This window comes from Gekko japonicus, unplaced genomic scaffold (assembly GCF_001447785.1).
Source record: "Gekko japonicus isolate JY-2015 unplaced genomic scaffold, Gekko_japonicus_V1.1 scaffold58, whole genome shotgun sequence".
Classification (NCBI taxonomy): Eukaryota; Metazoa; Chordata; class Lepidosauria; order Squamata; family Gekkonidae; genus Gekko; species Gekko japonicus.
In genome coordinates this window covers 1,251,588-1,278,918 of record NW_015162475.1, presented here as the reverse complement: position 1 = coordinate 1,278,918, position 27,331 = coordinate 1,251,588, and the positions used below count along the sequence as shown (strand labels likewise).

The window sequence follows — 27,331 nt, the reverse complement described above, 5'->3', positions numbered from 1 at the left end:
CAGGTAAGGAAGTCAGTTTGAATGCTGGACTATGCAGCACAATGGATTGGTACAAAAGGCCTTATCTGCCTGTGTGGCAGGGTACCCAAGCTGTTACCTTTGACTCACAAGGAGGAAGCTGTCTTTCTCAAGCAGAGATGATGCCTGTGTGTAGTTTTCCCCTAATAAGTAATACCTCCACTGGTTATCTTTGTGATGTATGTATGTATGTGTGTATAGATTTAACAGAGCACTCAAGAACTTCTGTCAACTTCTCAAATAATATGTGGTGCTGAGACTGTGATCTCTCAGCGTGTATTAGTGTTCTCCATTAGTATAAGAACATAAGAGAAGCCAATGTTGGATCAGGCCAGTGGCCCATCCAGTCCAACACTCTGTCACACAGTGGCCAAAGATACCAGGTGCCATCAGGAGGTCCATCAGTGGGGCCAGGACACTAGAAGCCCTCCCACTGTTGCCCCCCCCCCAATCACCAAGAACACAGTGCATCACTTGCCCCAGACTGAGAGTTCCTATCTATACCTTGTGACTAATAGCCACTGATGTTTTCCATATGTTTTCTCCCAGTTGGAAGAGCCCTGTTGTTGAAGCTACCAGAGTCTCCTGTACGATTTCAGAACTGCAGGGTGAACTGGAAGCAGGATAGGTAAGTTCAGCCCTATTCACCACAACTCAGCTCGGACGATACTACAACCTCAGCTAAGAAACTGAAGGAACAGCAACATCAAGGCCCTGCCAACTCCAGAGCAAATCTCAGTCTTCAGAAAGCCTTCCAGTGGCTATAAAATAAGCTCACCCATTACTGTAGTTACAAGGATACAAACCAAAGCAGTTACTGTCAACAAAGCCATAGTACACGGCCCCAAGACAGTGTGCCCAGATTTCTCTGCTTGAGTTTCTATGAGGAAGCTTTGCTCTGGTTTTAATGAGCCCGTTAAGAGGAGGGCGGGATACAAATCGAAAATAGTAATAGTAATAATAATAATAACAATAATAACAACAACAATAATAACAATAATAATAATGTTTCATTTCCAAAGTTGATGAGCTTCAGCAAGATGGCACAGCCAGTCACTCAGCTCTTTGGAATGGAAACAGACACCATTAAAGGTGTAACAAGATCCCTGCAAGATCACAGCACTGATCCATCTACTCCAGCATCCTGTTCCACACAGTGACACAGCAGTGACCCTGGTGGGCCAACAAACAGAGCACAGATGCCTGCTCTAATGTTGCCTCCCAGCAATGCTATTCAGAGGCCCTGTTCACACGAGACGTTTTGGGCCGGGAGAGGGACGGATTGGGGCTGCAGCAAACGAGTGCGATCCCACAGCAACATCTGGGAATCGTGCTGCGCCCGTTCCCAATCCCCCCCTCCCGGCCAAACCCCGCAGCAAAAAAGAACCACCTACTGCTGGCCGTGGGATCGCTGGCGCATCTTTCCACCAGCGCATCCCCGGCCCCCGGCCGTACTGCGCATGCTCAAGCATGCACAGTTCAGCAGCCTCCCCCTCCCAATCGTCTCTTCCTCCCCGGCATCTGATCGTGCCGGGGAGCAACGGCGCCGCGGCTCAGGGGATCGTGGGATCCCGCCGCGGCGTCTCTTTTTTGGTGCGGCTTTTAAAAGCCGCACTTTGGGCAGTGTTTTCCCTGCCGTGTAGCAGGGGCCAGAGGTATGCTTCCTCTGAATATAGAGGTTCTGTTTAGCCACTACAGCTAGTGGCCACTGACAGACCATTATTACTCAAGGGAATGAGTAATGGAAAGGACTGGTGTTCTTAGAAGCAATCATCAGGCATCTCAAAATTGATAATGGGGAGTGACCCACAAAACACTAAGGTGTGGCTTTGGGAACATGGAGGTTAGACCTGCCTTCCCATCCAACCTCCCAACAGAATCCAAGGTCCTGATCATTAAAGGTGATGGAATAAACGTGTGGAATAAACTCCATTTGATTATCAGTATGTTCTGAAACTGTGGGCTTCTTCTTCCTTGCCAGGCAAAGGGCAAAAATGAAATAATGTCACTACACTTATCAAAGGAAAGAGGCACAGGATGACAACAAGGAGCTACAGTCTCCAATCAAACAAGCCTCCTACAGCCTCAGACAGAAGGGAAGGCTTTGACATCTTCCAAGCTCCTGCTGAGCAATAAGGAACAATCTTGGCTTGGCGTTCTGCTGCCATTTGCCTGGTTGATGGGAAAGGTAGCTAGCTTTCAGAGATGGGCATCAGACTCATGGGCAAAAAACAAACAAACCCACCCGCTTTAGAAAAGATAATGGCCTTGGCTGTTAACATTGTTGATTTCACCAGGAACACAACATACTGAAAAACTCCAGTGAACAGTTTTCATCAAGTTTTTAAAGTTTGTTTTTTTAACAAGATTTTCTGAGTTTTTCAAACGTGCCAGTGTGTCTAACGTGCAGCTCCCTGAAGCATTTTTCAGTTCAGTGCAGATGGGAACGTCAGAGCTGTGGTGAATGCAAGCTATTGTTCGAAGCCCACTTCATACTATGTGTTCATATTCTGGTTTGCAGCCACAGATTAGATATTTAGGTGTGACACATAACCATGGTGGCGAGAAAACAATCCCTATTGAAGTGTTACTTCTGCTGAGGATCTTCAATTAGTTTAATTAGCCTAACAGAGAGTTAAGCTTCTGTCAAATCTACCCAAAACCTATCTATGTAGAATTTTGAAATATACTACTAGACAGATTGACACCAAACGTAAATAGGCAGGCACTGAAGAGAAACAGTGTGCTGTGATGGTTTGAGGATACAAATAGGCATGAGGTGACCTGGATTCAAACTGAATGTGTGATCCTGGCCAGTCACTCTCTCTCAGCCTGCAGTCACACACACTAAATAATCCACTTTCAATCCACTTTTCAACTGGATTTTGCCAGTTCACACAGCAAAAATTCAGTTGGAAAGAGCACTGAAAGTGGATTGAAAGTGGATTATTTAATGTGTGTGACTGCAGCCACAATGTATAAATTACCTCACAGGGTTCTTGTGAGGAAAAAATTAGGAGGGGGAAGAACTATGTACACTGCCCAGAGCTCCTTGAAGAAAGGATGGGATAGAAATGCAGTAGAAGGATGCAGAAAACCTGAGGCAGCTGTAAAAAACTAAGAATTAATATGCTGTTGAAGATTTCCACGGCCGGAGTTCATTAGTTGTAGGTTTTCTGAGTTGTGTGGCCATGGTCTTGTGGGACCTGACGTTTCGCCAGCAACTGTGACTGACATCCTCAGAGGTATAACACAGAAAGGTGGAGTACTCTCTGTGTCAATGTGAGAAGAAAAATGGTAGGCAGGTAATTTATATCTAATCAGGAAGGTGGGGTAGGGCTGAGTCATTATCTTGTAGGAGTTTCCCAGGCTGTGCCATGCTAATGGAGGAGCTCTCCTGAGGAGGTTCTTTTGCACATGGTTTGGCTGTTGAAATTCTAATCTTATCTGTAGTGCTATTGTAAGATGTAGAGCATTTTGTGTTTTTCAGGACAGGAAACCATGCCCTATTTATTTTTAAACTCTCTTCTTTCCTGTCGAAATTGTATTTATGTTTATAAATTTCAATGACTTCCCTGTGTAATCTGTTATGGTAACTGGATGTGTTGTCCAGCAGTTTAAAAATAAATAGGGCATGGTTTCCTGTCCTGAAAAACACAAAATGCTCTACATCTCACAACACCACTACAGATAAGATTAGAATTTCAACAGCCAAACCATATGCAAAAGAACCTCCTCAGGAAAGCTCCTCCATTAGCATGTCAGAGCCTGGGAAACTCCTACAAGATAATGACTCAGCCCTACCCCACTTTCCTGAGTAGATATAAATTACCTGCCTACCATTTTTCTTCTCACATTGACACAGAGAGTACTCCATCTTTCTGTGTTATATCTCTGAGGATGCCAGTCACAGCTGCAGGCAAAACGTCAGGTCCCACAATACCATTCAGCCCGGAAAATCTACAACAACTAACAAACTGAGAATTGCAGAGGGGATGAGGAGATGTTTGGTGCTTTAATAGCATAATGAATCCCCACACATCCAAAGCTCAGGTTCTTTTGTACTTGCCATATTTTCCACTTTGATCACTGTAGAGTAGACGGCATTTGTACTATGACCTTTCACCTAGAACTATCATTGTAAGGTATTCCTTGTAAGAAAATTAATCAACTACACTTCTCTAGAAAATTGCTACCGATGTAAAAAAATGAACTATTCTCCCACAGTCTTCAGCTTTGAGAGGGGAGAAAAACAAGCAAAAACCCTTACATCTTAGCATAGCAACAAAGAACATTATGGCTCTTGATTTAATCACAATGTCTCTGTATGAAGACACTAAATGATTTCTAGCTGTGCAGCAGTCTGAGAAATGAAAATTGCTGTAATCCTTGGAATGCGAGACTTGCAAAGAGAATGCCATTATTAACACTGGTTAGATGAAGTAAAGCTTCCGCAAATTACATCAAGTGCTTAACAGCACTAAACTGTATAAATCAGCCTGTAGTACTGGCTGAGTGTTTAGTTCGCTTGCTGAAGTTGTCTTTGTTAACAATGTGATTCACTATTAATTTCACAAATGATTTGTTCAGTGGAGGAGAAGGACCTTTCTGATAATTCTGGCCCAGAATATTTTTAAAGGAATACATTTTCCTCTATCCTAGATATAGGTAGATGCTTCAGTCCAAACCCTCGGACAATGTGCCCTGGTGCCATCTATATGTCTAGCAGCAGGAGTCATGACTTTCTTTTAATTGGGGAGGCCAGGTACTGAACATGGGACCATAACCATGCCATTCACGGCTCCCTCATTAAATGCCTGTTCCAAAATGTAATCTGAGTATTTACCACCTGGAGTGCACACCTTATGTGCTCTTTCCTCATGCCAATACAGGATTTTACTGCAAGAGAGCTGGAAAAGGGACTAGTTACTTATTTAGAAATGCGTATGCTGCCTCTCCCAAGATCTGGGGAGATGCTCTCAAAGTAAAAACACCACAACTTTAAAATCATTAAAACAACAATAAACATAAAAGTTATCAATATTAAAAAGCAGTCAAAAATAAGCCAAACACCTGCCAGGGTAATAAAAACAGCACAAAACAATATTCACTGGCTTAGAATGTAGCCATAAAGAACTGTCAGCCTGGAAGGCAGCTGCAGGCCATGAAAACAAACACTAAAAAGATTTACCCTGAGAAAAATTAATAATTGTCATTGAACCGTCATTGCCATACATTTACATTACATGCAAAATAACAGCTAGGTTCCATACAAAACCACAGCTCCAGAGCTATCTATGAAAGAACACTTCTGCTCTCCGCTGTAAATTTAGTCTTATTCGATATACCTACCTACTTGAGACTGAGGAACCATAGTGGATTTGCGATCACACAAAGGGGAAAAAGGAAGCCCTAATTCTGCTTCTTTGTCACCCTGGGGAATAAAAAGGAAACAAGCAGGTTAGGGCAGAGCAAGAATGCAGGCCACGTTTCCTCAACTAGCACAGAAAACATTTCCTGCTGTAGTTTGACTTCAGCCAACATTATCATGGAGAGCAAGGATTTCTGCCTGTGGACCATGACTCCCTCTCCTCCACCCTCTACGGTTTCCAACTCTGAGAGTGGGAAAATTCCTGGAGACTGGGGGGGGGGGCTGAGGAGGACAGGGGATGGGAGGGTATAATGCCATAGAACCCATCCTCCAAAGCAGCCATTTTATCCAGGGGACCTGATCTCTGTCATCTGGAGATGAGTTGTAATTCCAGGAGATCTCTAGGCAACCCTATCACACTCCCGTGGCAACCTGAAATGTCCCCCCTCATCCTGTTCCTGGAGGAAAGAGGGGAAGAATTTCAGGTGACATTTGGGGTTGCTGCAGGTGGGGGGACGTTAAGAAAGTAATGCTCTGAGGATGGAAATCCTTGCACCCCCATAAAAGCTCCAATGGATCTGAGCCATTCTCTACAATTTTCCGAGAGGACTCACATGAGCTGTAATCCAGAGAGCTACTTTAGGCATGTCCTGTATGGGACATTGTTTTTCTCTTTGGAGCATCAGATTCCATCACAAGAGACCAGCTCTTTTCGTGCAGCGGCCTGAGCCCACTCACATCAGGAAAACTTAAGGGCACATATTTTCTTAAGAAGGGGCAGCAGTTTTTATTAAATGTCAGCAACAGGGCATAGAGACCGAGGACTTCCCCTGATGTTGCCTCCTGGCTCTGGGATGTAGAGGCTTAGTGCCTCTGAATGTGTAGGTTCCCCTCAGTCACCATGGCTAGCAGCCATTGATAGACATCCTCCATGAATCTATGTAATCCCCTTTTAAAGGTGTTTGTTCCTTTGATCATCACTATATCCTCTGACAGTGAATGCCACATTTTAATCACTTTCTGTGTAGTCTTTCCTTTTGTCTGTCCTGAACCTACTGCCCAACAGCTTCACTGCATGCCCTCGAGTGCAGGTATTTTGGGAGAGGGAGACAATTTTCTCTTTGTCAACTCTCTCCACCCCACACATAATTTTATAAACCTTGATCGTGTCCCCCCTTAGTCATCCCCCTTTAGTGATGTTATTTATCTCCACGCCATAGAAATATTCTTCTGCCTATGTTAGAACATAAGAACATAAGAGATGCCAATGTTGGATCAGGCCAAAGGCCCATCCAGTCCAACACTCTGTATCACACAGTGGCCAGAAATACCAGTGCCATCAGGAGGTCCACCAGTGGGGCCAGGACATTAGAAGCCCTTCCACTGTTGACCCCCCCAAGCACCAAGATGACAGAGCATCACTTGCCCCAGAGCCCCTATCTATACCTTGTGGCTAATAGCCACTGATGGACCTCTGCTCCATATGCTTATCTAATTCCCTTTTGAAGCCGGCCATGCTTGTAGCTGCCACCCCTTCCTGTGGCAGTGAATTCCAAGTGTTAATCACTCTTTGGGTGAAGAAGTACTTCCTCTTATCCGTTCTAACCCGACCGCTCAGCAGTTTCATGGAGTGCCCACGAGTTCTTGTATTGTAAGAAAGGGAAAAAAGTACCTCTTTCTCTACCTGCTCATTCCCAAGCATAATCTTATAAACCTGTCCACACATTAAGTCTCCACTAAAGGGACGGGGTATTTTTCTCCAAGCTGTTGGCATTTTTTTTCCAGCACCCATAATTATTTTAGTCCAAATTATCTGGAACAGTGCAGTTATGCACTTTTTGCCACACGTGTACAGAAAGAGAGAGAGAGAGAACAAGAGAACGAGAACCTTTCAACACTAGTCCTTTGTGTGGCAAAACAAAACAACACACACCAAAAAAAACATTTTGCAACAGAAGACTGAGCATTTATGGGTTCAAGGAGGGATAGAGGGTGAAGCATTGGAAGGCTTATGCATTTATGGGTTCAAGGAGGAATAGAGGGTGAAGCATTGGAAGGCACATGCACAACCATTCTTCTTTGGTAAAAACATGGCCACAGACAATGTTCCCTCTAAGCTGTGGAGTCCTCTGAGCAAAAATTCTACTTTGTGAGCTACTGGCATTAAAGTTGTGAGCAGGTGAATTGGCTACTGAATAACTTAGTTTGCTCTGGAGCCATCCCTTCCTGAGCGAAGACAAAAATGTGTGAGCCGGAGGCTAAAAAACTGTGAGCTAGCTCACACTAACTCAGCTTAGAGGGAACACTGGCCACAGATTAATTTTATTAATGCAGGCAGAAGGAGCAACGGCACAGCACAAGGACGGATCCAAGCATCAGGCAACCATGCTGCTGCCCGATGAGTCACAACACCAGTCCGCCTGCTGGGGATCAACCATGGAGTGACGAGGTACTGGGACACATGTGGGCGCTGGCCTCTACATGGCCCTCTTGCCACCTGGTGGTGGAGCCAGCCAGGAGCCCCTGCCTGGGCATGTGGCTGAGTGGCTCCACACTCCAAGGTTCCACACTCCAAGGGAGCCCCCAAAATGGGGAAGGCGAGCGTGCAGGCATGGCCTCAGCCCCCCCCCCCAAGGATCCCAATGTCCAAACTACCATGCTGTGACAGTAAAGAGCAAAATAAACAAAACTAAGCATCATGTAAGACCAAAATACAAGGGCAGGTGGGCGGGTAAACTGGCATGCCGAGTTACACAGAGGCCAAAGTCTCGTGTGGAGCCCATTTAAATAGCCTGCTGGGCCATCTCTGCCCGTGCTTACTTCACCAAAGGCCACCACGTGGCCAAGCCTACTTCCTTCTAGTCTCCTTCACCTCCTGCACCACAAATGCTGGTGGAAGGTGAGTCTTGGTCGTGCTTCTTAGAATCCCTGATTTTTGGAACCCAGAAGTATATATCTATGGAACTTTAAAGAATTCCCCTCTGATATTTTTGAATGCTGGGGAAAATAGGGGAGAAATACTGCCCCCCAAGCATGAAGCTCTTTCACACTGCTCCCTGAATTTCCCACAGACCAGGTGTCAATACAGAAGTGAGTGAGGAGGGATTTGATACAGATATGTGCCCTAGTGGGATCTTGCAATCATTCTGACAAATGACCACTGAAAACATGTCCAATTTATGGGAAACATTCATTGTGAAGAAATAGAAAACTGAAATTATCTCTACGGTATGCCAACTATTGCAAATATGTGAAATGAAAAGGTAACAGAATCCTTTAAAACGTAGGAGAATCACTGCAACATTACTCATAAAACACATAAACAGGGGGAAATAGACATACTTCAGTGTCTCCTGTGAAAGGCTATATGTGGATGCTATGGGGTTTCTTGTTAAGTATGTGAATATTATTCAATGCAGATCTCTATTTAACAACTGCATATCTGAAACTTCATGGTGTAACAATAAAAATCTCTACTCTGGTTGTGCGTTTAGCTCTGTAGCATGAAATGATGTTTAGCCTAAAGTGTGTGTGTGCCTGTCAGACATCCATCCATCCATCTATCTATCCATCATCCATCTACCCATCTACCCATCTATCTACCCATCTATCTACCCATCTATCTACCCATCTATCTATCTATCTATCTATCTATCTATCTATCTATCTATCATCTAATCTATCTATCTATTGGCCTGGCATGATCTGATCCATGGTGTCGCGAAGAGTCGGACTCGACTGTGCGACTGAACAACAACAAATCTATCTATCTATCTATCTCTATCTATCTATCTATCTCTATCTATCTATCTATCTCTATCTATCTATCTATCTCTATCTATCTATCTATCTCTATCTATCTATCTATCTCTATCTATCTATCTATCTCTATCTATCTATCTATCTCTATCTATCTATCTATCTCTATCTATCTATCTATCTCTATCTATCTATCTATCTCTATCTATCTATCTATCTCTATCTATCTATCTATCTCTATCTATCTATCTATCTATCTATCTATCTATCCATCCATCCATCCATCCACTTATCTAGCTATCTATCCCATCCATCCATCCATCCATCCATCCATCCATCCATCCATCCAATCTCAGAGGTCCACCCGCTGACAGGAATGATCTAAAATGAAAATGGCAGATGGCTAATAAAATAATGCATTAATATCTGTAATTAAAGAGCTGATGCTTAGTCAGCTGAAGCTCCCTATAGACCAGCATCAAGTGGGAGGGATGCCATGCACTCAATGGGATTCAGCCAAGGCAAAGCCATTGTATTATACATACACACAAACCACCATCTGTATCATAGCTGATGAACAGTCAGGCCATATACAAATGCTCTGCATAACTGAATAGATGTTTTCCTAGATGAATGTTGCCTCATGACAGGCCCTGAATAATAAAGTCAGGTGGACTTATAGAAGGTATATCCTGCACAATTATGCTTGGAAGGTCAGTGGCAGAGGACTTGTTTATCCAAGTCAAGTTCTTCAGATTGTTATCCTAAGATTAAAAAATCATTCTCTTCGAAAATTAGACCTCCCTTGGTGTTTCTGCCACACCTTCTTGCTGACGGCCTTGGGTTCCCACACTCAGCAACAAGCGAACTCAGTAATGGATGCCTGCCTGCTTCTGAGAGGATAACCTCTTGCATTAATCACTGTAATGCACTCTGTACAGGAGAGCTCCTGAAGATGTTCTGGAAACTACAGGTAGCGCAGTATGGGACAGATCATCTACAGACCAAGTTTGTCTCCAAGGAAACCATTAAACCCCAATTGGCCTGTTTGCATTAGCTGCTTGCAACAAGACCCTGCTCAGAGTTTACTGTGACCCTTCAAGACTCTGAGAGTATTAATTCAGTTACACAAGCCTCCCCACTCTCTAAGGGCCGCCAGAAAGGCCTTGCTCTGTGTTTCTTCCCCATTTGAAGTGAAGGCTCGCTTCCTTGGGTAAATCTCCACAGGAGTTAAAGTGAGTCCAGCTGACGTGATGCTGGGAATAAATTGGCTCTTCGAAAGGGCCAGAATGTGCAAAACATTTTAAAACAACCATGGGTGACTTCTCATAATGTCCTATCAGGCGTCATTAGAAAAGTGACACTAAATATTTTTCATTGTCCTGCTGGCCTGTAATCTGATTTTTTTTTTAAGCCCCCGGGGGGATTTAAAATTTTTTTTTATCACTACAAAAAACTACAACAGAAAAAAAGTAAGGGGAAACTACATATACGGGAGAAAGTAAAGAACCCACTACTAACTAAAACCCCAAGAGAGGAGATCCTCCAACTAGCTTAGTACATTGAGTCTTCTCATCATTAATCCTTTTGTATACTGAGTCAAACATTTATAGCACTTTTTCTTTAAAGCTTAGATTAACTGTCTAGTAACAGTACCCCCAATCATCCCAAAACCAAAGTCTCAAAGGCACAATTCAGAGTCCTTCAGCCTTTACTTCTCCTTTCCCCTTCTCTTCCGCAACTTATAAGGACTCTTTGGGGCCTGTAATCTGATTTATCATGGAAATGGTTCGGGGGGGGGGGTAGCCATGTCGGTCTGTAGTGGAAGAGCCAGATTCGAGACCAGTAGCACTGTAGAGACCAACAAGATTTTCAGGGTCGAAGCATCTGATGAAGGGAGCTTTGACTCTCGGGCCCATTACACACAAATTACTTACTGCAAATTTTCCAAGCAGTAAGCCTTAAGTCTTGACTTCGGGTTCTGTGCCCACCTTACAGATAATTCTTTTTCCTCCAGTGTATTCATTCTGCAGCTACAACAACCCCCCACCCCACACTTTTCTAAATCAGGGTGGAACGTCACTTGTGACATGTGAAGGGTGGCAAGTGATGCCCTGTATTCTTGGTGTTTGGGGGGGGCAACAGTGGGAGGGCTTCTAGTGTCCTGGCCCCACTGCTGGACCTCCTGATGGCACCTGGTATTTTTGGCCACTGTGTGACAGATGGGCCATTGGCCTGATCCAACATCTCTTATGTTCTTATGCTCAAAGTTTGTTTGTTTTTTTAAATGCAATTGCCCCATCGCAGCTGTGCAGTAGCATTCAGCAAGCGCCTTCCATTTAAATCCTTGTGGTTCAACTTTTGCACGTGCATTTTAGCATTAGTTTATTGAATGAAAGGAAACAGAAAGGAACTGACAAGCAGCTGTGAAGCCCCATTTTCCATATTGCCGAGCACTAGGGGATTCTCCGCTGTGTTATTGGCCACTGTGAAAAATGGGAAAGAGTCACACAAACTCATAATATGGGGGGAACATGTACAGAATGCACTGTGCTGAAGAAAGGAGAATCAATGCAGAACAACAAAGAAAACCCGACAGACATGCATGGTGAAAGCAAGGGAAAACACTCATGCATAATAGGCCTCAAAAGTTTATACCCTGAAAATCTTGTGGTTTCTAAGGGACTACTGGACTTGAATCCTGAAGATGATCATGGTGGTTGCTGATGAAGAAGGATGGGTGAAAGTACTCTGGAGGAATGTATGCATCATCCCCGAATACTTCACACAATCTCCAGCCAAAGAAGGCAGTACAACCCCACATAACATACTACAATGTAATCAGTATTTCAGGTGCCACCATGCATAAAAGTAGAGTATTGCTCTAATTGTATGGGGGGGTGGGACCATGTACCTTTATTGTACTTTTCCTAGTGTTTGACTCTTTTCTGAAAACTTAAAAGACTGTAGGCAATTGTCACTCCGGCTTTCTTTTGCAACTACTTCATCATTCTGTCCACAAAAGTGCACAGCAGTTTGTCAAGTTGCCCTACTTACCTGTCTGAAGAACTCCTCTAGCAATGACATGGTCCAGCGATGATGGAGATCCCATGCCTTGGCAGGATGACTGATATCTGCAGTATGCAACATCAGTGATAAGGCTTTCGGTTTGTCAATTCTGCAAGCCCAAACAACGGAACAAACCGTGAGATGGGAAAGAGACAACTCAGCAAGGAAATGAGCTATCATAACCTTTGACACTGAGATTGACTTAAGTCTTTACAGATCTTGACAACTATAAAATATTAATTTAACCTCCTTGATGGGAATGGGGGTCATTCCAGAGTGTTAAAAGAGCAACAAGGTGTGGAGCCAGAGTTCGGACCATTTACTTTGCAAGATTTTGTATATACGGACAAACGAGTTTGGACGTGATAGTCTCGGTCTGACCTGCTCCCTGTATTTTGGAAATGTAGATCGTAGACTGGATCCAACCAGCTGAACTGGTGATGATAAAGGACAGAAGGAGAGGCCCATTTAAAAAGGCTATGCTGAAAATCATGAGGCTGTGGCAGGGGGGGGAACTGGGAAAGACTGAGTGAAAAAACCGGCTGGATCTAATCATGTGTTTATGTTTACACAAACAGCAAGATGCTAATTTGATACTATTCATGTATCGGTCTTCCTTAGGGTGTCCCAACTGGACTGGGAGCAACACAGGCTTACAAATATTGCATATAAATAAATAAGATAGGGTGCATGTACACTGTAGATTTAAGCCACTTTTGAATTAGAGTTTGTAAAGCTTATTTCAGATGTCATTGTGAACAGGTTTTGTGATTATTTGCTCCCAGATGATGTAGTCGTGGCCACAGGCATAGACTGCTTTAAAAAGGGATTAGACAGATTCATGGAGGATAGGTCTATCAGTGGCTACTAGCCATGAGGATTAAATGGAACCTCCATGTTCAAAGGCAGTAAACCTCTGAATACCAACATCAGGAGGAAACAACAGTGGGAAGGCCTCTGGCTCAATGATCTGTTGTTGAACCTCCCGAGGAACTGGTTGGCCACTGTGTGAGACAGGGTGCTGGACTAGATGGACCACTGATCTGATCAAGAAGGGCTCTTATGTTCTTATCATGTGCTCCCTCCTCCCGCCATGTGCTCCAAATCTCTCCCTTGCCTCCCTGGTTTGAGAGAACTATTATTTACAGTGATGTCTGAACTGGTCAAACGATGGTAACTGCAAATCAGTAATGGATGGTTTGCAGTGACCATTCCTTGCCTGATCTGACGTCACAGCAATATAGTTATTGTACACAGGAAAGCTAGGGAGGGAATGGGAGCTTGTGAGAAGGAAAGAGGAGTGTGTGTACAAACACAAAGCCTGTTCACCTTACTATTTGGACTGGGTGTGGTGTACAGATATTATTAACAGATTGCTGAGCGACCTTTTCAGGGCTCTTTTGGAAGGAAATTATAGTTAAACCAATCTAGGCTGGCCCGCTTGCGGGGTAGGGCGGGGTAGAAATACCTGAATAAATAAAAAATAAATAAATATAAGTAAGCATTACCTGAATTACTTCTACAGCTAAAAAATCAAGAAGATCCTGAGGTGTCATAGTTTAGTGTAGTGGTTAAGTGCATGGACTCTATTCTGGGAGAACTGGGTTTGATTCCCCACTCCTCCACTTGCAGCTGCTGGGTGACCTTGGGCAACCCATAGTTCTGTCAGAGCTGTTATCGCAAGGACAGTTCTCGAAAGAGCTCTCTCAGCCCCACCTGCCTCACAGGGTATCTGTTGTGGGGGGAGGGGGAGGGAATTGTAAGCAGCTCTGAGACTCCAAGTGAAGGGCAGAGTATAAATCCAATCTCTTCTTCTTCTTCTTCTTCATATGCATAGTCAGGATCTCATTCCACAAGTGACATCCCATCTCAGCTGATGTGCAACTACATGCAGGCTCTTAACAGTGGTGGTGTTGACATGTCAGTTTTGACCCTTAGCTTTGTGCTTTGATCTTGCATTTGCCTCCTTCGACATCTTCTCTATGCCATTTTCTAGCATAACCTTCAGTCAAATCCCAGTTGAGACTGTCAGTATTTCTTTACTCATTTAATTTCCAGCCTTCCTCCTATCATGGAATTCAAGGTGGTATCTATAACTTCACTGTGTTGGGTTTTTCCCCCCTCTGTGAAGGACAAAGTGTTCTTCTCTGAGGTGGATGACAGGGAAAAAAATCAGGTGGCCATGAAAAGGACTCATGCTGTGTGTGCTAAACATGGTTTTGGAAGTGATAATGACAGAGGCAGGAGGCACAGCAGGTTCAATGTGGGGATGTTTGTACAACTTCAGTCAAGGGATCTGTGAGAGCACAATTCAGATGAGACACAGAAGAACAGAAAGCACAAGATCATTTGTGGCTCCTGCTGTTCCCCCCCATGTCTGAATCGGATCTGATAACAAAAATACAGCATCTGATATAAAAATACAGCACCTCTCTAAAATCCTGTGGTGAAATGAATCTTGTTTTGGTGGAAAGTGGGAATAAGCAGAAGTGGAATAAGGCTAGAGATGTCCTCATTAGGGTCTAGTCCAGCAGCTTGGGACCTGGGCCAGGTGGTTAAATTCCAGAACAGAACAAGGAGCCGGTGTAGTCCACTTTGCCAAGTTGTGATGCATATCATTGGTGGTATGGAAACAGTAGACAAGAGAAGACAAGTAGCTTCAGTCGAGTTCATTGCATCCCAGCAAGACTGCCTGATGAATATATAGAGCTGCCTTGCAATGTGTCAGAACATTGGTCCATCTAAGTCATTATTGTTTACTCTGACAACAGCAGCAAGCCTCCAGGGGCTCCAGTGGAGAAAGACTTTTCCCGTTGCTGCTACTAAATGGAGATGACAGGGACTGGACCGTGGGATGTTCAGAAGAAGAAGAAGAAGAAGAAGAAGAAGAAGAAGAAGAAGAAGAAGAAGAAGAAGAAGAAGAAGAAGAAGAAGAAGAAGAAGAAGAAGAAGAAGAAGAAGAAGGAAGAAGAAGAAGAAGAAGGAAGAAGAAGAAGAAGGAAGAAGAAGAAGAAGGAAGAAGGAAGAAGGAAGAAGGAAGAAGAAGAAGAAGAAGAAGAAGAAGAAGAAGAAGAAGAAGAAGAAGAAGAAGAAGAAGAAGAAGAAGAAGAAGAAGAGGAAGAAGAAGAAGAGGAGGAGGAGGAGGAGATTGGATTTATACCCCGCCCTTCACTTGGAGTCTCAGAGCGGCTTACAAACTCCTTTCCCTTCCACTCCCCACAACAGACACTCTGTGAGGTGGGTGGGGCTGAGAGAGCTCTGACACAAACTGCTCTTTTTCAAGGACAGCTGTGCCAGAGCTTGTGACTGACCCAAGGTCACATCAGCAGGTGCAAGTGGAGGAGTGGGGAATCAAACCCGGTTCTCCCAGATTAGAGTCCGCACACTTAACCACTACACCAAACAGTACAGAAAACGTATGCTCCATCGCAGCCCCATCACTACGCCACAACCTTCCGTCATTATGTTTTGAGTTTCTGACACTGATTTTTCAAGTTCTGTCTCTCTGTCAGGAGACCCCCTCAAGGGCTATCCTCCTGAGGTGCCAGAAAGGTATATTCTTCATTGAAAGGTAAGGCTCTTCAAAGACTACCCTTTTCAACTAGGTAGGAACCAGTCCACAGATCTCAATGCAAATGCCGCATCTCCTAACGGAGCTGGACATGAAGCTCTTGCCCATAATTCCCCAAAGAACAACCTGTAACTACTAAGCAGGAATAATGCAGCAGGTGCATTCCTGGAAGAAAGGAAACAACCTCTTACTTTCTCTTCTACCTCCATGCTAGCTAATCTGAAGCTAAACACTGTCTTTCCACACTGGGGAGGAACACATCTGAGGTCTTTAATCCTCCTCTGTACCATATACACAAAGGCCATGGAATCCAGGCTGCAGGATGGGAAAGTAGTTTTCCTGCCTTGGCCCTGTCCATAGTGGAGCAACAACACCCTCAGTCTGATAAAGATCAATTATTAGTTTCCTTTGACCAATGCTCCACTGTTTAAAGAGAGAAGGTGGGATGACATAGCCTGATCTCATCTGATCTCAGAAGTTAAGCAGGGTCGGTATTTGGAAGGGAGACCACCAAGGAAGAGACTGCAGAGGAAGGCAATGGCAAACCACCTCTGCTTCTCACTTGCCTTGAAAGCCACTTGCTGGGGTCAGTTTAAATTTGACAGCAATTTATACACACATGCTGTTTTGGACACTTTGCTCCTCTGGAACTAAGTATGTGTGTGTGCAGATTCAATTAATGTGAACAGAAATAGGCACAGACATCAGAAATGCTGGGTCCCCCCCCCCCAGAGAGATATTTTTGCAGCTTGTTTAATGAAGTGGCAAAGTACCAGCTGTAATACAGCCCTGCGCTGCACAGTGTCACAAGGTGACTCACCCCTCTGGCTGCTGCAATGCGTTCTTCATGGCTTTGATTTGCTGGAAGTGACAGGACATATCTGTCGCCAGCACCATCTCAATCACCAGAGTCCTGAATTCCCTTTTGGGTAGAGATCAAATCAAGGCAGGGTGGGGGGGGGGAGAGAAAGGGTCAGAAACATGTAAGAAACTTTTTTTTTTCAGTCCGTCGAACTCCAAATCCTTTATGACATTCTCACTCTACACTGCAATGTGCGTCATTGAGCACTTCACATTATCGTTTTTTTAGTGGGGCTTAAGGGCAGGGAGGCATGTCGGCTGCAAGTAGCAGACCTGGAATGAGCAACTGAAGTCAGCTGATGTTGCCTTGCTTCTGGAGAGATAACCCGCTGCTTCTCAGAAAATGGCATTGGAACGTTTTGTCTTCCATGAAACATGAAGTTCCAGCATCAACTATGATGCCAGGAAGGCTAAAACTGCTTATTCTGATGGCATTCCAGACCACCAGCTTCCTGTCTAAGCTACACAGCATTAGCCCCCACCCCAGCCCCCAAATGCATGGCCCCAGCAGACGGTACAATGGTTGCTAACTCTCCATGCAAAGAGGGCCCTATTGTAGCCTACCTCAGTGTTTAAATTGAGCCCCATTTCAAAATGTAGGGACTCTCAGGGACCCTGTTTTGAGTGCACTTCTGCCTTGTGCAAATAAAACCTAGGATACCATATTTTCATGTCATTTTTGTTCCTCCCATCAACTTTTTCCTTTAGAGGATTTTCCAAGGTTATTTCTGCATCAATAGATCGGCATTCTTAGTTATTTATTTGTTTGTTTGAACTTTTCCCCTGCCCTCCCAGCCGAAGCCAGCTCAAGGCAGCTTACAAAAACAGATACTTTCTCCATATATGTATAATGCCACTTTCTCCATATATATATAGTGATATGCATTGCATGTATAAGGACCACATTAACAATCAAACCAAGTGTACATACAATCTACAGAACAAACAGCAAAAAGCAAATAATGTATCTGATTTTTGCCATACCTCAGCCAAGGACCTTAGGGTGACATATAACACCCCCCTTTTTTGCCTTACAACAACCCTGTAAAGCAGGGCTCTTTTTGTAGAAAAAGCCCAGCAGGAACTCATTAGCATAATAGGCCACACCCAACAGCAGAAACTCATTAGCATATTAGGCCACACCCCAATGTTACCAAAAGTGTGGTCATCCAGCCACACCCACCTTTTGCTTCTTATCCTGTTTACCTTGTTTTTTGTCAAAACCCAGGGCTTTTTTTGTAGCAGGAACTCCTTTGCATGTTAGGCCACACACTTCTAATGTAGCCAATCCTAATGAGCTCCTGCTGTTGGGTGTGGCCTATTATGCTAATGAGTTCCTGCTGGGCGTGGCCAACTCAGGAGCCAGCCGGAACTCCGTTCCTGTGCGTTCCTGCCCAAAAATAGCCCTGCTGTAAAGTAAGCTAGACTGCAAGATGGTGACTCATCCAAATTCACACACAGTGCGACCCGAAACAGAGTTACACCCTTCTGAACCCAACAGAAAGGGGTAACTATGTTTAGCATTGGATTGCCCATGATCTTCATTGCAGTGTGGGGACTGGAAGTGGAAGTCTGATCTCTCTGGTCCTAGCCTTATACTTTGACTGTGCAATACTGGCTCTCAGTGCTGGAAGAGCAAAATGGTTGACAAAACTACAAACAAATCTAAAAACAAAGCAGAATGGGGAATGTTCACTTGTCCCTAGCTGACTGTAGCGGTGATAAAGGGCTTCTGCTCTGTTTCATTTAATCAAACTTCATGGAACACGGGGCTGCCTTCCAAAACTGTCCAGAAACATCCGTTGCTTCAAAATGCAGCAGCCAAGCTTGATCAATTGAACTAAATTAATATAATTTCACGTATAATCGTGAATAGAAGTACCAAACACATCTTGACTGGAGTTTCGTTCAGCAACCAGCTTTACAAAATTCAAAATCTCACAGTGACAAGAGCATCTCAGATTCTGCTTTTTCTTCTGAGCCATTCATTATTTATTTACTTTTATTTATACCCTACCTTTCTTCCCAAAGGAGACTCAAAGGGGAGCCCATTTGGTGTAGCATCACACCATCCAATGGCACTCTGTCGATCCAACTGCAGCCCTTTCACTGTTATAGCCAGCTACAATAGCATATTATTAAGATGACTGGTGGTATCACTGGTAGCCTTCAGCACATGCTGAATACCACTTGTGCCTTTGATTATCTGCCATTCCTGCATTCTGATCCTCCAAACACCAAGGACCCTCTCACTGATCAGTCGATTGGGGAGTATAGTGGCAGATTTATGCTGACAGATGCCAGTAGGGACTCTTACCTCCAATCATCCTTGGAGAGGTTAGACAGAATGTTCATCTCTTCATCATCTTGCAAAAGGCGAAAAGCTGCACTCAGGTGATGATTTTCCAGCACAGACCGATCGTTATAAAGAATGGCTGAATCTGACCTATACAATGAAAGACTCCGTATCAATATACACAGATGCTGAGGTCCTCCCATCCCGCACCCCAGAAAGAGCTTTCCCATTAAAAATGGATCAGGAATCAGCTTGGCATTACAAATATTATAAAACATTTTCCCCAAGTGTCACGTTCTACCTGTTATGTTGTTATTCGTCCTGACCTGGATAGGCCAGGCTAGCCCAATCTTGTCAGATGTTGGAAGCTAACCAGGGTCGACCTTGGTTAGTATTTGGATGGGGGACCTCCAAAGACTACCAGGGTCATGACACAGGGACAGGCAATGGCAAACCACCTCAGTTAGTCTCTTGCCTTGAAAACCCTGCGGGGGCACCATAAACCAGCTGTGCCTAGATGGCTCTTTCCATCACCACCATGTTTTTATTCAGTATGTGTGTGTATGGGGGGTTGCTCTTCCCATTTGTTGTATTAGCTAGTCAGTTACTCCGTGGGGCACTTGGAGAAGATCGCGCAGGGAAGCCGGGCATGTCTGCCCGGCTCCTCCATGTCTTCCTTTCCCCCGGAGCCACTTCGCTCTTGTGGAGAGACTCAAGGAAGGGGGATTTAAATGTATGGCTTCCCTGCATGATCTGCAGCTGCAGGTCACTTGGAGAAGATCGTGCCGGGAAGCCAGGCATGTCTGCCCGGCTTCCCTTCCTGTCTCCAGCCAGCCCAGGCTGGCTGGAGACGGGAAGGGGAGCCGAGTAGACATGCCCTCCTTTCCCCCTGAGCCTCTCCGCTTTTGCAGAGAGACTTGGGGGGGATTTAAAGGCCTGGCTTCCCTGCGCGATTGTAATGTATCCATCCCAGACCACGTGCGTGGCCATTTCACCACGTGGTCATGCGAAGCGGCCGAGCTTCACTCTCAGTAACAATGGGACAAGCGGATCCTAGCCGGCACCTATCGGCAGGCTAGGCTCCCAGCCGAGAGCCTATGGAACTCTCGGCCACTGTAAATAGCCATCACTTGTGTGTGGGTGTGTTTTGGGTGCGGGGTTGTTGCACATATAAACCAGCCTGTGAGCTGGTTAGTTTGTCTTTTTCTGAGTTGAAATAAAGCATGAGAGCTGATATCACTAGTAAGTCTCAATACTTTCCACTGGCGACGAAGGTGGGATACTAACTCCCATGAACAACGACCCAGACGAAGTTTCGAGCACCACATCGAGCCCCAACGCCGAGACCAACGCAAGCCACTCCGCTTCGCACGCTGGTTCTCCAGTAGCCTCGCCCCAGGTGCTCCGGTGGTCTGTTTTCTTGGCAGGCTACTCTTATGTGCTTCTTCACTGGCCGGAGAAAGCGATGGGACACGCTGACGCTTTGAGCCGCCTTCCGCTGCCATCCACGGATCTGGACCTGGCTCCAGCTCACCAGGTCGCCTTGCTGGAGGCTCTTCCCGATCGGCCAGTGCACGTTCGTGAGGTGGCCCGCTGCACGGCCCGGGACCCAATCCTTTGCCACATCTTGGACTGGGTGAGAAGGGGGGGGCCTACGGCCTCAGTGGGGGCAGACTTCACAGAATTCGCTGAGCTGTCGTCCTCGCTGTTTAATGTGGGGTGGTCGGGTGGTGATTCCAACTCCGTTAAGGGAACGAGTCCTCACAGCGCTACACGACACACATCCGGGGGTAGTCCGGATGAAAGCCCTGGCCAGAAGTTATGTCTGGTGGCCAGGGCTGGACCAGGACATTGAGGACCGGGTGAAGCGCTGTCAGCCCTGCCAAGTATCCCAACCTGAGCCTCCCCGAGCTCCCACCAGGGCCTGGGAATCGTCACACAAGCCCTGGTCTCGTCTCCACCTGGACTTTGTAGGGTTATTCCAGGGTCAACTCTTTTTTATACTCGTGGATGCATACAGCAAATGGATTGAGGTCATCCCGGTGCCGTCCACGTCCTCACGAGCAGCTATCCGGGCCATGTGGCACATCTTCAGCGCCCAGGGGATTCTGGACACCCTGGTCACCGACAACGGGACGGCATTTGCCTCTAGCGAATTCCAGGACTTTACCCGCTATTATGGAATTCGCCACGTCAGGTCGGCCCCGTTCCACCCTGCGACCAACGGCCAAGCCGAGCACATGGTGCGCACGACTAAGGAGGCGCTCCGCCGCTTGGATAGTAAGGACTGGGACTACAAGCTGGCAGCTTTCCTCTTTGGCCAGAGAATGACGCCCCACACTGCGACGGGACGCAGCCCAGCGGAGCTCCTTTTGGGACGGCGCCTGACGACCCGGCTGGATTGCCTTCATCCCGATCGAGCACCGGAAGAGGAACCGGCCACGGAGTCACCTGAGGCGGCCAGAGGGTTTTTTCCTGAGGATCCGGTCTACGCCCGGAACTATGCGCAAGCCCCGCCATGGATTCCGGCCCAGGTGGTGAGAGTCTGGGGACCCAGGTCATACGAGGTCTCCAGCGAGGACGGACAGATACTTCACCACATCGATCAGCTGCAGCGGCAGGTACTGCCACACGACCCAGAGGACCCAGAAAACCCGGAAACTCCCACTCCACCTCAGCTACCGGACGACCAGGCCGAGCACAATGAAGTTCCCGTCGATGCTCCAACAGACAGCATGACCGGGCCCCGAGAAGTAGCGCTGCCAGCACCACAGCCGCCAACTCTGCCCATCTCCCAGCCGAGTGCTACGGTGTCATCTTCTGCACCGGTGCCAGCACCGCACCGCTCAACAAGGCCCCGTAAAGCACCCTCCTATTTGCAGGACTTCATGTGTGGGTGACTTTTGGAGCAAGGGGGGAGGGGTGTAATGTATCCATCTCAGACCACGTGCGTGGCCATTTCACCACGCGGTCATGCGAAGCGGCTGAGCTTCGCTCTCAGTAACAATGGAACAAGCGGATCCTAGCCGGCACCTATCGGCAGGCTAGGCTCCCGGCCACGGTAAATAGCCAATCACTTGTGTGTGGGTGTGTTTTTGGGTGCGGGGTTGTTGCACATATAAGCCAGCCTGCGAGCTGGTTAGTTTGTCTTGTTCTGAGCTGAAATAAAGAATGAGAGCTGAAATCACTAGTAAGTCCCAGTACTTGGAGAAGATCGCGCAGGGAAGCCAGGCATGTCTGCCTGGCTCCCCTTCCTGTCTCCAGCCAGCCCAGGCCAGCTGGAGACGGGAAGGGGAGACGGGAAGACATGACCTCCTTTTCCTGTGAGTCTCTCGGCTTTTGCGGAGAGACTGGGGGGGGGGGATTTAAATGTATGGCTTCCTGCCAAGGCAGGCGGGGGGGAAGCAAAGTGAGAGGGGGTTTAAAGTTTACACCCCTTCTCTCTAGAGTCGCGCAGCAATGGAAAGATCCTGCTGCTCCTGCGGTGCAACTCTTGGCAGGCCGGCTGGGGAAGGGAAGGGGAAGCTTTTGAAGATGCCTCCCCCCCCTTTTTGCTTCCCCTTCTGACACACTTCTGGTGATGTCAGGGGGGGTGGCATATGCTAATGATTATGCTAATAGCAGGTATGCTAATGAGCTCCTGCACCTCTTTTTCTCCGAAATGACCCCTGGGTCCCACACAATCAATTTTTTCATGCTTGGAAGTAACTGCGAACCCTATCCATAACAAAAGAGATCTGAAAGATTAAGCCTTCCCAAACTTGTGATCTGGGAACAGTCCAGTCTAAATGGGAAACTTCTCCTAAAAATGGATTTGTGTCCAAGAAGGCCAGAATGAGATGCTATGGCACACACACAGCTGCCACCAGAAACAACAGCTATATCTCTTGTTTCTCAATTCTACTCTGTAACTTCTAATAAGTTGTCCACGCCCTAACATCTTACTGTTCTGGGTTTCTCGATCATCTTCTGTCAATGGTAATGCTTGAGGAAAGACTGAAAATTAATGACAGGACAGGAGTAAGTTGGTGACACTGCATGTAGATTGTAATGTTCTACTCTACTCTAAAGTTCTACTCTAAGTATCTGAGGGGGGAGGTTTGTTAGTTTTTTAAGGACTAATTGAGATGCAATAGTTACCTTGAAAACTTTCTGAATTGGCAACACTACATACCATAGTTATCTGAAAGGAAGATGATGCTGGTAAAAGGTACACACGTGGTTTTCTATTACTGTATATAACTAAGTTGTACGCGAATTTATGACCGCCTTCTCTTTTTTCATGACAGCACATGTGGCTGGTAAATATGTTAATTCAATTGTTGGTTGCTAGAAACCAAAGTTCCCTAAATTCAAAGAAATTCACATATCAGAAATTACCAAAGTCAAATTTGAAATTAAAAAAAAAAAAGACTGCTCATTGGTTAAATATGAAAATTTGGGGCTATAGTAGAACTGCCAGTAGCAAGATCCCAGGCCTGTTTGGAAGGAGGACGTGCCTCCAGCATTTTCAAGTACACATTGATTTTTATTCATTCCACAGGTTCCCTTCTCCACCCCTTGTTGTTCCATGATTGACTGTTCTGAATGGTCTCACCGTGTCTGGATATGAAAGTTGTTGGTGGTTCCGGTGTGCTCATAGTCATGGATGGCGGCTGCAAAGATCATTGCAAAGATTTCCAGCTCAGTTAACCAGTGCTGAAAGAAAGAATGAAGAGCGGTCAGAGGACACGTCACTTTTGCAAACATTAGGAGGCGTTTTGCTGCGCAAGGAAAGCACTCAGCATAAGCAAAAATACATCACGCTGCACTGCCTTTTCACTCTAGACACCCACTATTCCAATTCAAGAAAAGATATATAGAACACGAGAAGCTGCCTTAGAGCATCAAGTCACTGGTCCAGTAAGCTCATTATGATCTGTTCTGGCAGCTGCCCTCCAAGGTCTCGGGTAGAAGCGTCTGCCAACCTCACCACCAGAGATCCGTTTAACTAGAGGTGCTGGAGAATGAATGTGAGATTTTCTGCATGCAAACACTATTCTGTATCTGGAGCAACGGCTCCCATAGTCAGAAGCAGAACTGACATATTCCTTTTCTGAAAGGCAACTGAGCTTAGAACAGGATAAAAGATTTAAAAAAGAAACATGTACGACAGATAATGAATGTTGATGGGCAGCAACAATAGCAAACAAATCATCGTGCAAAAATGGGGGGGGGGGGAGACCAACCATGAATTAGTATCTTTTGCAAGGAATTCATGGACGGGAAGATTTAATTATCCATCCAAGCCATTAGAATGAAAGTAAAGGATTCACTGTTTATACAGAGACAAAAGGGAACAACTAAGATGCATTTCCACACTGCAATGAAATGAATGTATCTCAAGACAACAGAGAGAAACGGAGCAAAGGGGGGGAAAGTTTAGCAATGCTAATTCCATGTCCCATTTTCCCCTATGATTGTTATCAATTTTGAATGGCATATAATGGAGACAATTTGCTTATTAAGCATAAAACCAGGCATGTCCCCACCCCCCAGTTTAGCCCAAAGACAAGTTGCACAGAGAAGCCCTGCACTTCTGCAATTAGGCAGCTTCATTGAAGAAACGCTCTAGTGCTTTAAACCTTGAGAATGCCATGGGTCTTTGTGCCAGCATGGCACACGGTTTAGTTAGACTGAAAAACTGGCTTTTGAATCCAAGGTACAGACCATGCTAACAACTGCTGTATTTCTACGTTTGAGCAGAATGTCTTCTAATAAGGCCCAAGTTATTTCTGTCGAAGTCTGCAGCCTTTTCAGTTACAACCTTCTGCTGCGGAACTCCCATTCACACCCAGCACCGGCACCCCAGTCTGACCTTAACATGAAAATGAAACAAAAAATTTCTTCTGTGATAAAAGGTTTTGTAGTAGAATCCTTCCCCGCAAATCCCTGCTAGGGTTTTGCTGCTCTGCTATATTGCATTATGCAAAAAATTCTACTCGATGCTGCCAATATCTTTTTAGGAGGGCTTTCAGGAAATTGCACAGCTTTCATTACGGTTTCTGAAGCTGAGGCCTGTAATTGGGCCTTTCATGGGCAACAGTGCCCTTAAGGTGGCCTACAGCTTTGGAGTTATTATATTAATAACGAAGGGGCTCATTTCTGCCAAATTGGAAAAAAAGACTAATTGACTTCATGTCCTAAGGTATTTTTGAACATGAGTCAAATTTCGCTGTTCTATTAACTAACAGCAAACTATATTTCACACAGCTGAAGTTACAGACACTGGAATACGCACTTCTCCACAACACTTTAAGTCTTTACAAGGAGGCTCACTTTTTACAACTAAAAAAGTATGGCGATTATGTACATGTTCTTTCCAAAAGGTCCAAACCAATAAAGTTCCCCCAAGGTCATGCAGGTTTTGCATTCAGCGTTTTTTGAACTGTCCGCAGATTGACAAGTTGGAAGGTTCTTTGGCCATTTGAATGGGGTTGTCAGGTAGGACCTGGCAATGTAATGACATCACTGGGGACTCCCCATGCACTTGGAGTAACATCAGTATGTCACCAAAGATGCTGGGGGGGGCTCTGGTGTTTGGGCAAAACTCTGTGGAGTCTGAGGAGAGAGACAAAAAGATCTGGATCTGCAAATGGAAATGCCTTCTGCCAATTGTCTAGTCACTTCCCAAATACTGCTGACAAGGCCAACAGTATTTTCTGAATTCAGGAGATCAAACCAGTCAAATTCTTAAAACAGACATGACCCTAATGCACAGTTTAAAGCAGAGGAGAGCAACTTGTGTCCCGATAAATTCCTTGAAAAGTTGCCTACTTTCTCACTCAGAGGTCGATTCGGGGGGGAATCGCGGGGGATCGCAGTTCCCCCGGGTGAGGTGCGGGGGGCGGGGCACACGACGAAGCCTTGCCCCCTGCTTCCGGCCGCCCCGCTTCCGGCCCTCATTCAGCCAGGAGGAGGTGGGAAAAGAGGGAGGGTGATTTGCTTCCTCCCCGCCTCTCCCCACCCCTGCCTGCCTGGGGCCAGGGAGGGCCTTCGCGGGGCGCTGGCCTTGCAGGTCCACCGCCGGGCCCCTCATGGTGCTCGGCAGTGGAGCTGCAAGGCCGGCGGCCGGGACCATTGGGGGCGGAGGCCCCTTCGCGGGGCTTCCTCGCCAGGGCTCGGATCGGGGCACCGGGGGCGGAGTGGGCACATGGCGAAGCCCCGCCCCCTTTTTCCAGCCTCATTCTGTTGCAGAAGGAGGAAGAAGCAGGAGGTTAAGTTGGCATCCTCTCCCTCTGCCTGGCCGAGGCCATTCCACGTGGCCTCCGCAAGGACTCCCAGCCCCATCCAGGAGCTTCCCTGAGGTAGCTGTGTTAGTCTGTTGCTGCAAAATAGTCCAAGACTTCAAATAGCACCTTTAAGACTAACCTTTAAGACTAAGACTGAGTGATGGGTGTGGCCTTATGACACACTTCCAGTGATGGCAGGGGGTGTGGCCTTATGACACACTTCTGGTGATGTCAGGGGATGTGGCATATGCTAATGAGTTATGCTAATGAGTTCCTCTAGCTCTTTTTCTATGAAACGACCCCTGTTCTCACTACAATGTAGAGAGCTGAGCATAACCCTTGCAGTCAGCTCTACCCACAGTGGCCCATATTCTTTTAGCTTCTGAAGAAAAGTGATTTATCTACTTACCGCTACACCCGTCTTAAAAAGGAGGTAATGAACAGTCTGTGTGACATCTGCTGCATGCATTAGGTTGTGATATGGATTTTTATGTTTGCTGTAGCCAACTTCCAGAGCTTCCACAAAAGAGACCAGAGCAGAAATTGGGATCTAAATATAAACAGAGGAGAGCAATATGGGCAAACAACAAATACGCCATTCTTAAACTTTCTGAGGTAAAACTAACAACACAAGTGAGTCCAACTCTGGGTTCCTCTCCATTTAAAAGAGGCACATTGGTAACCTCCTCATATACCGACATTCTTTCTGTTTGCTCACATAATCCTTAATACCCACAGGATTGGTATTAAACTCTGATGAAGGGAAATTTGACTCTTGGAAGCTTATACCGCCCCAAAATCTTGTTGGTCCCTAAGGTGCTGCTGGACTCAAATCTCTCTCTCTCTCTCTCTCTCTGGTTGTGTGTGTTACACCTAACATCTAAAATAGGTCACTATCAAGATTTATTAATTTAAAATATATATTCAGCCTTTCCTACTGTCAAATGGTGGCTAGAGGTCACTTAAAGCATAAATATACTAAAACATTATAAATAGAAAAAAGCCAAAAAGAAAATGCTGCCCATTTTGTTTCAGAGAAACAGTGGCTTCTTGGTAGGCTAAAGATCACATTAGGTAACACTGTCTTCTTCTTGTTGTCTTGGTAGGCTAAAGAT

At 45.8% G+C, this 27,331-nt stretch overlaps 1 protein-coding gene across 1 annotated transcript in view; it reads right to left on the bottom strand.

Moving 5' to 3' along the window:
* PDE1C (phosphodiesterase 1C) overlaps positions 1–27,331 on the bottom strand; it is a 372,774-nt gene that overhangs the window by 63,375 nt on the left and 282,068 nt on the right. The window contains exons 8-13 of the mRNA XM_015405748.1: positions 26,626–26,766; positions 23,543–23,643; positions 18,967–19,095; positions 16,609–16,710; positions 12,206–12,326; positions 5,371–5,452 (exon numbers count right to left, since the gene is read on the bottom strand). Of these exons, the coding sequence (XP_015261234.1) occupies positions 5,371–5,452; positions 12,206–12,326; positions 16,609–16,710; positions 18,967–19,095; positions 23,543–23,643; positions 26,626–26,766 (676 nt within the window). The remainder of the gene's footprint in view (positions 1–5,370; positions 5,453–12,205; positions 12,327–16,608; positions 16,711–18,966; positions 19,096–23,542; positions 23,644–26,625; positions 26,767–27,331) is intronic.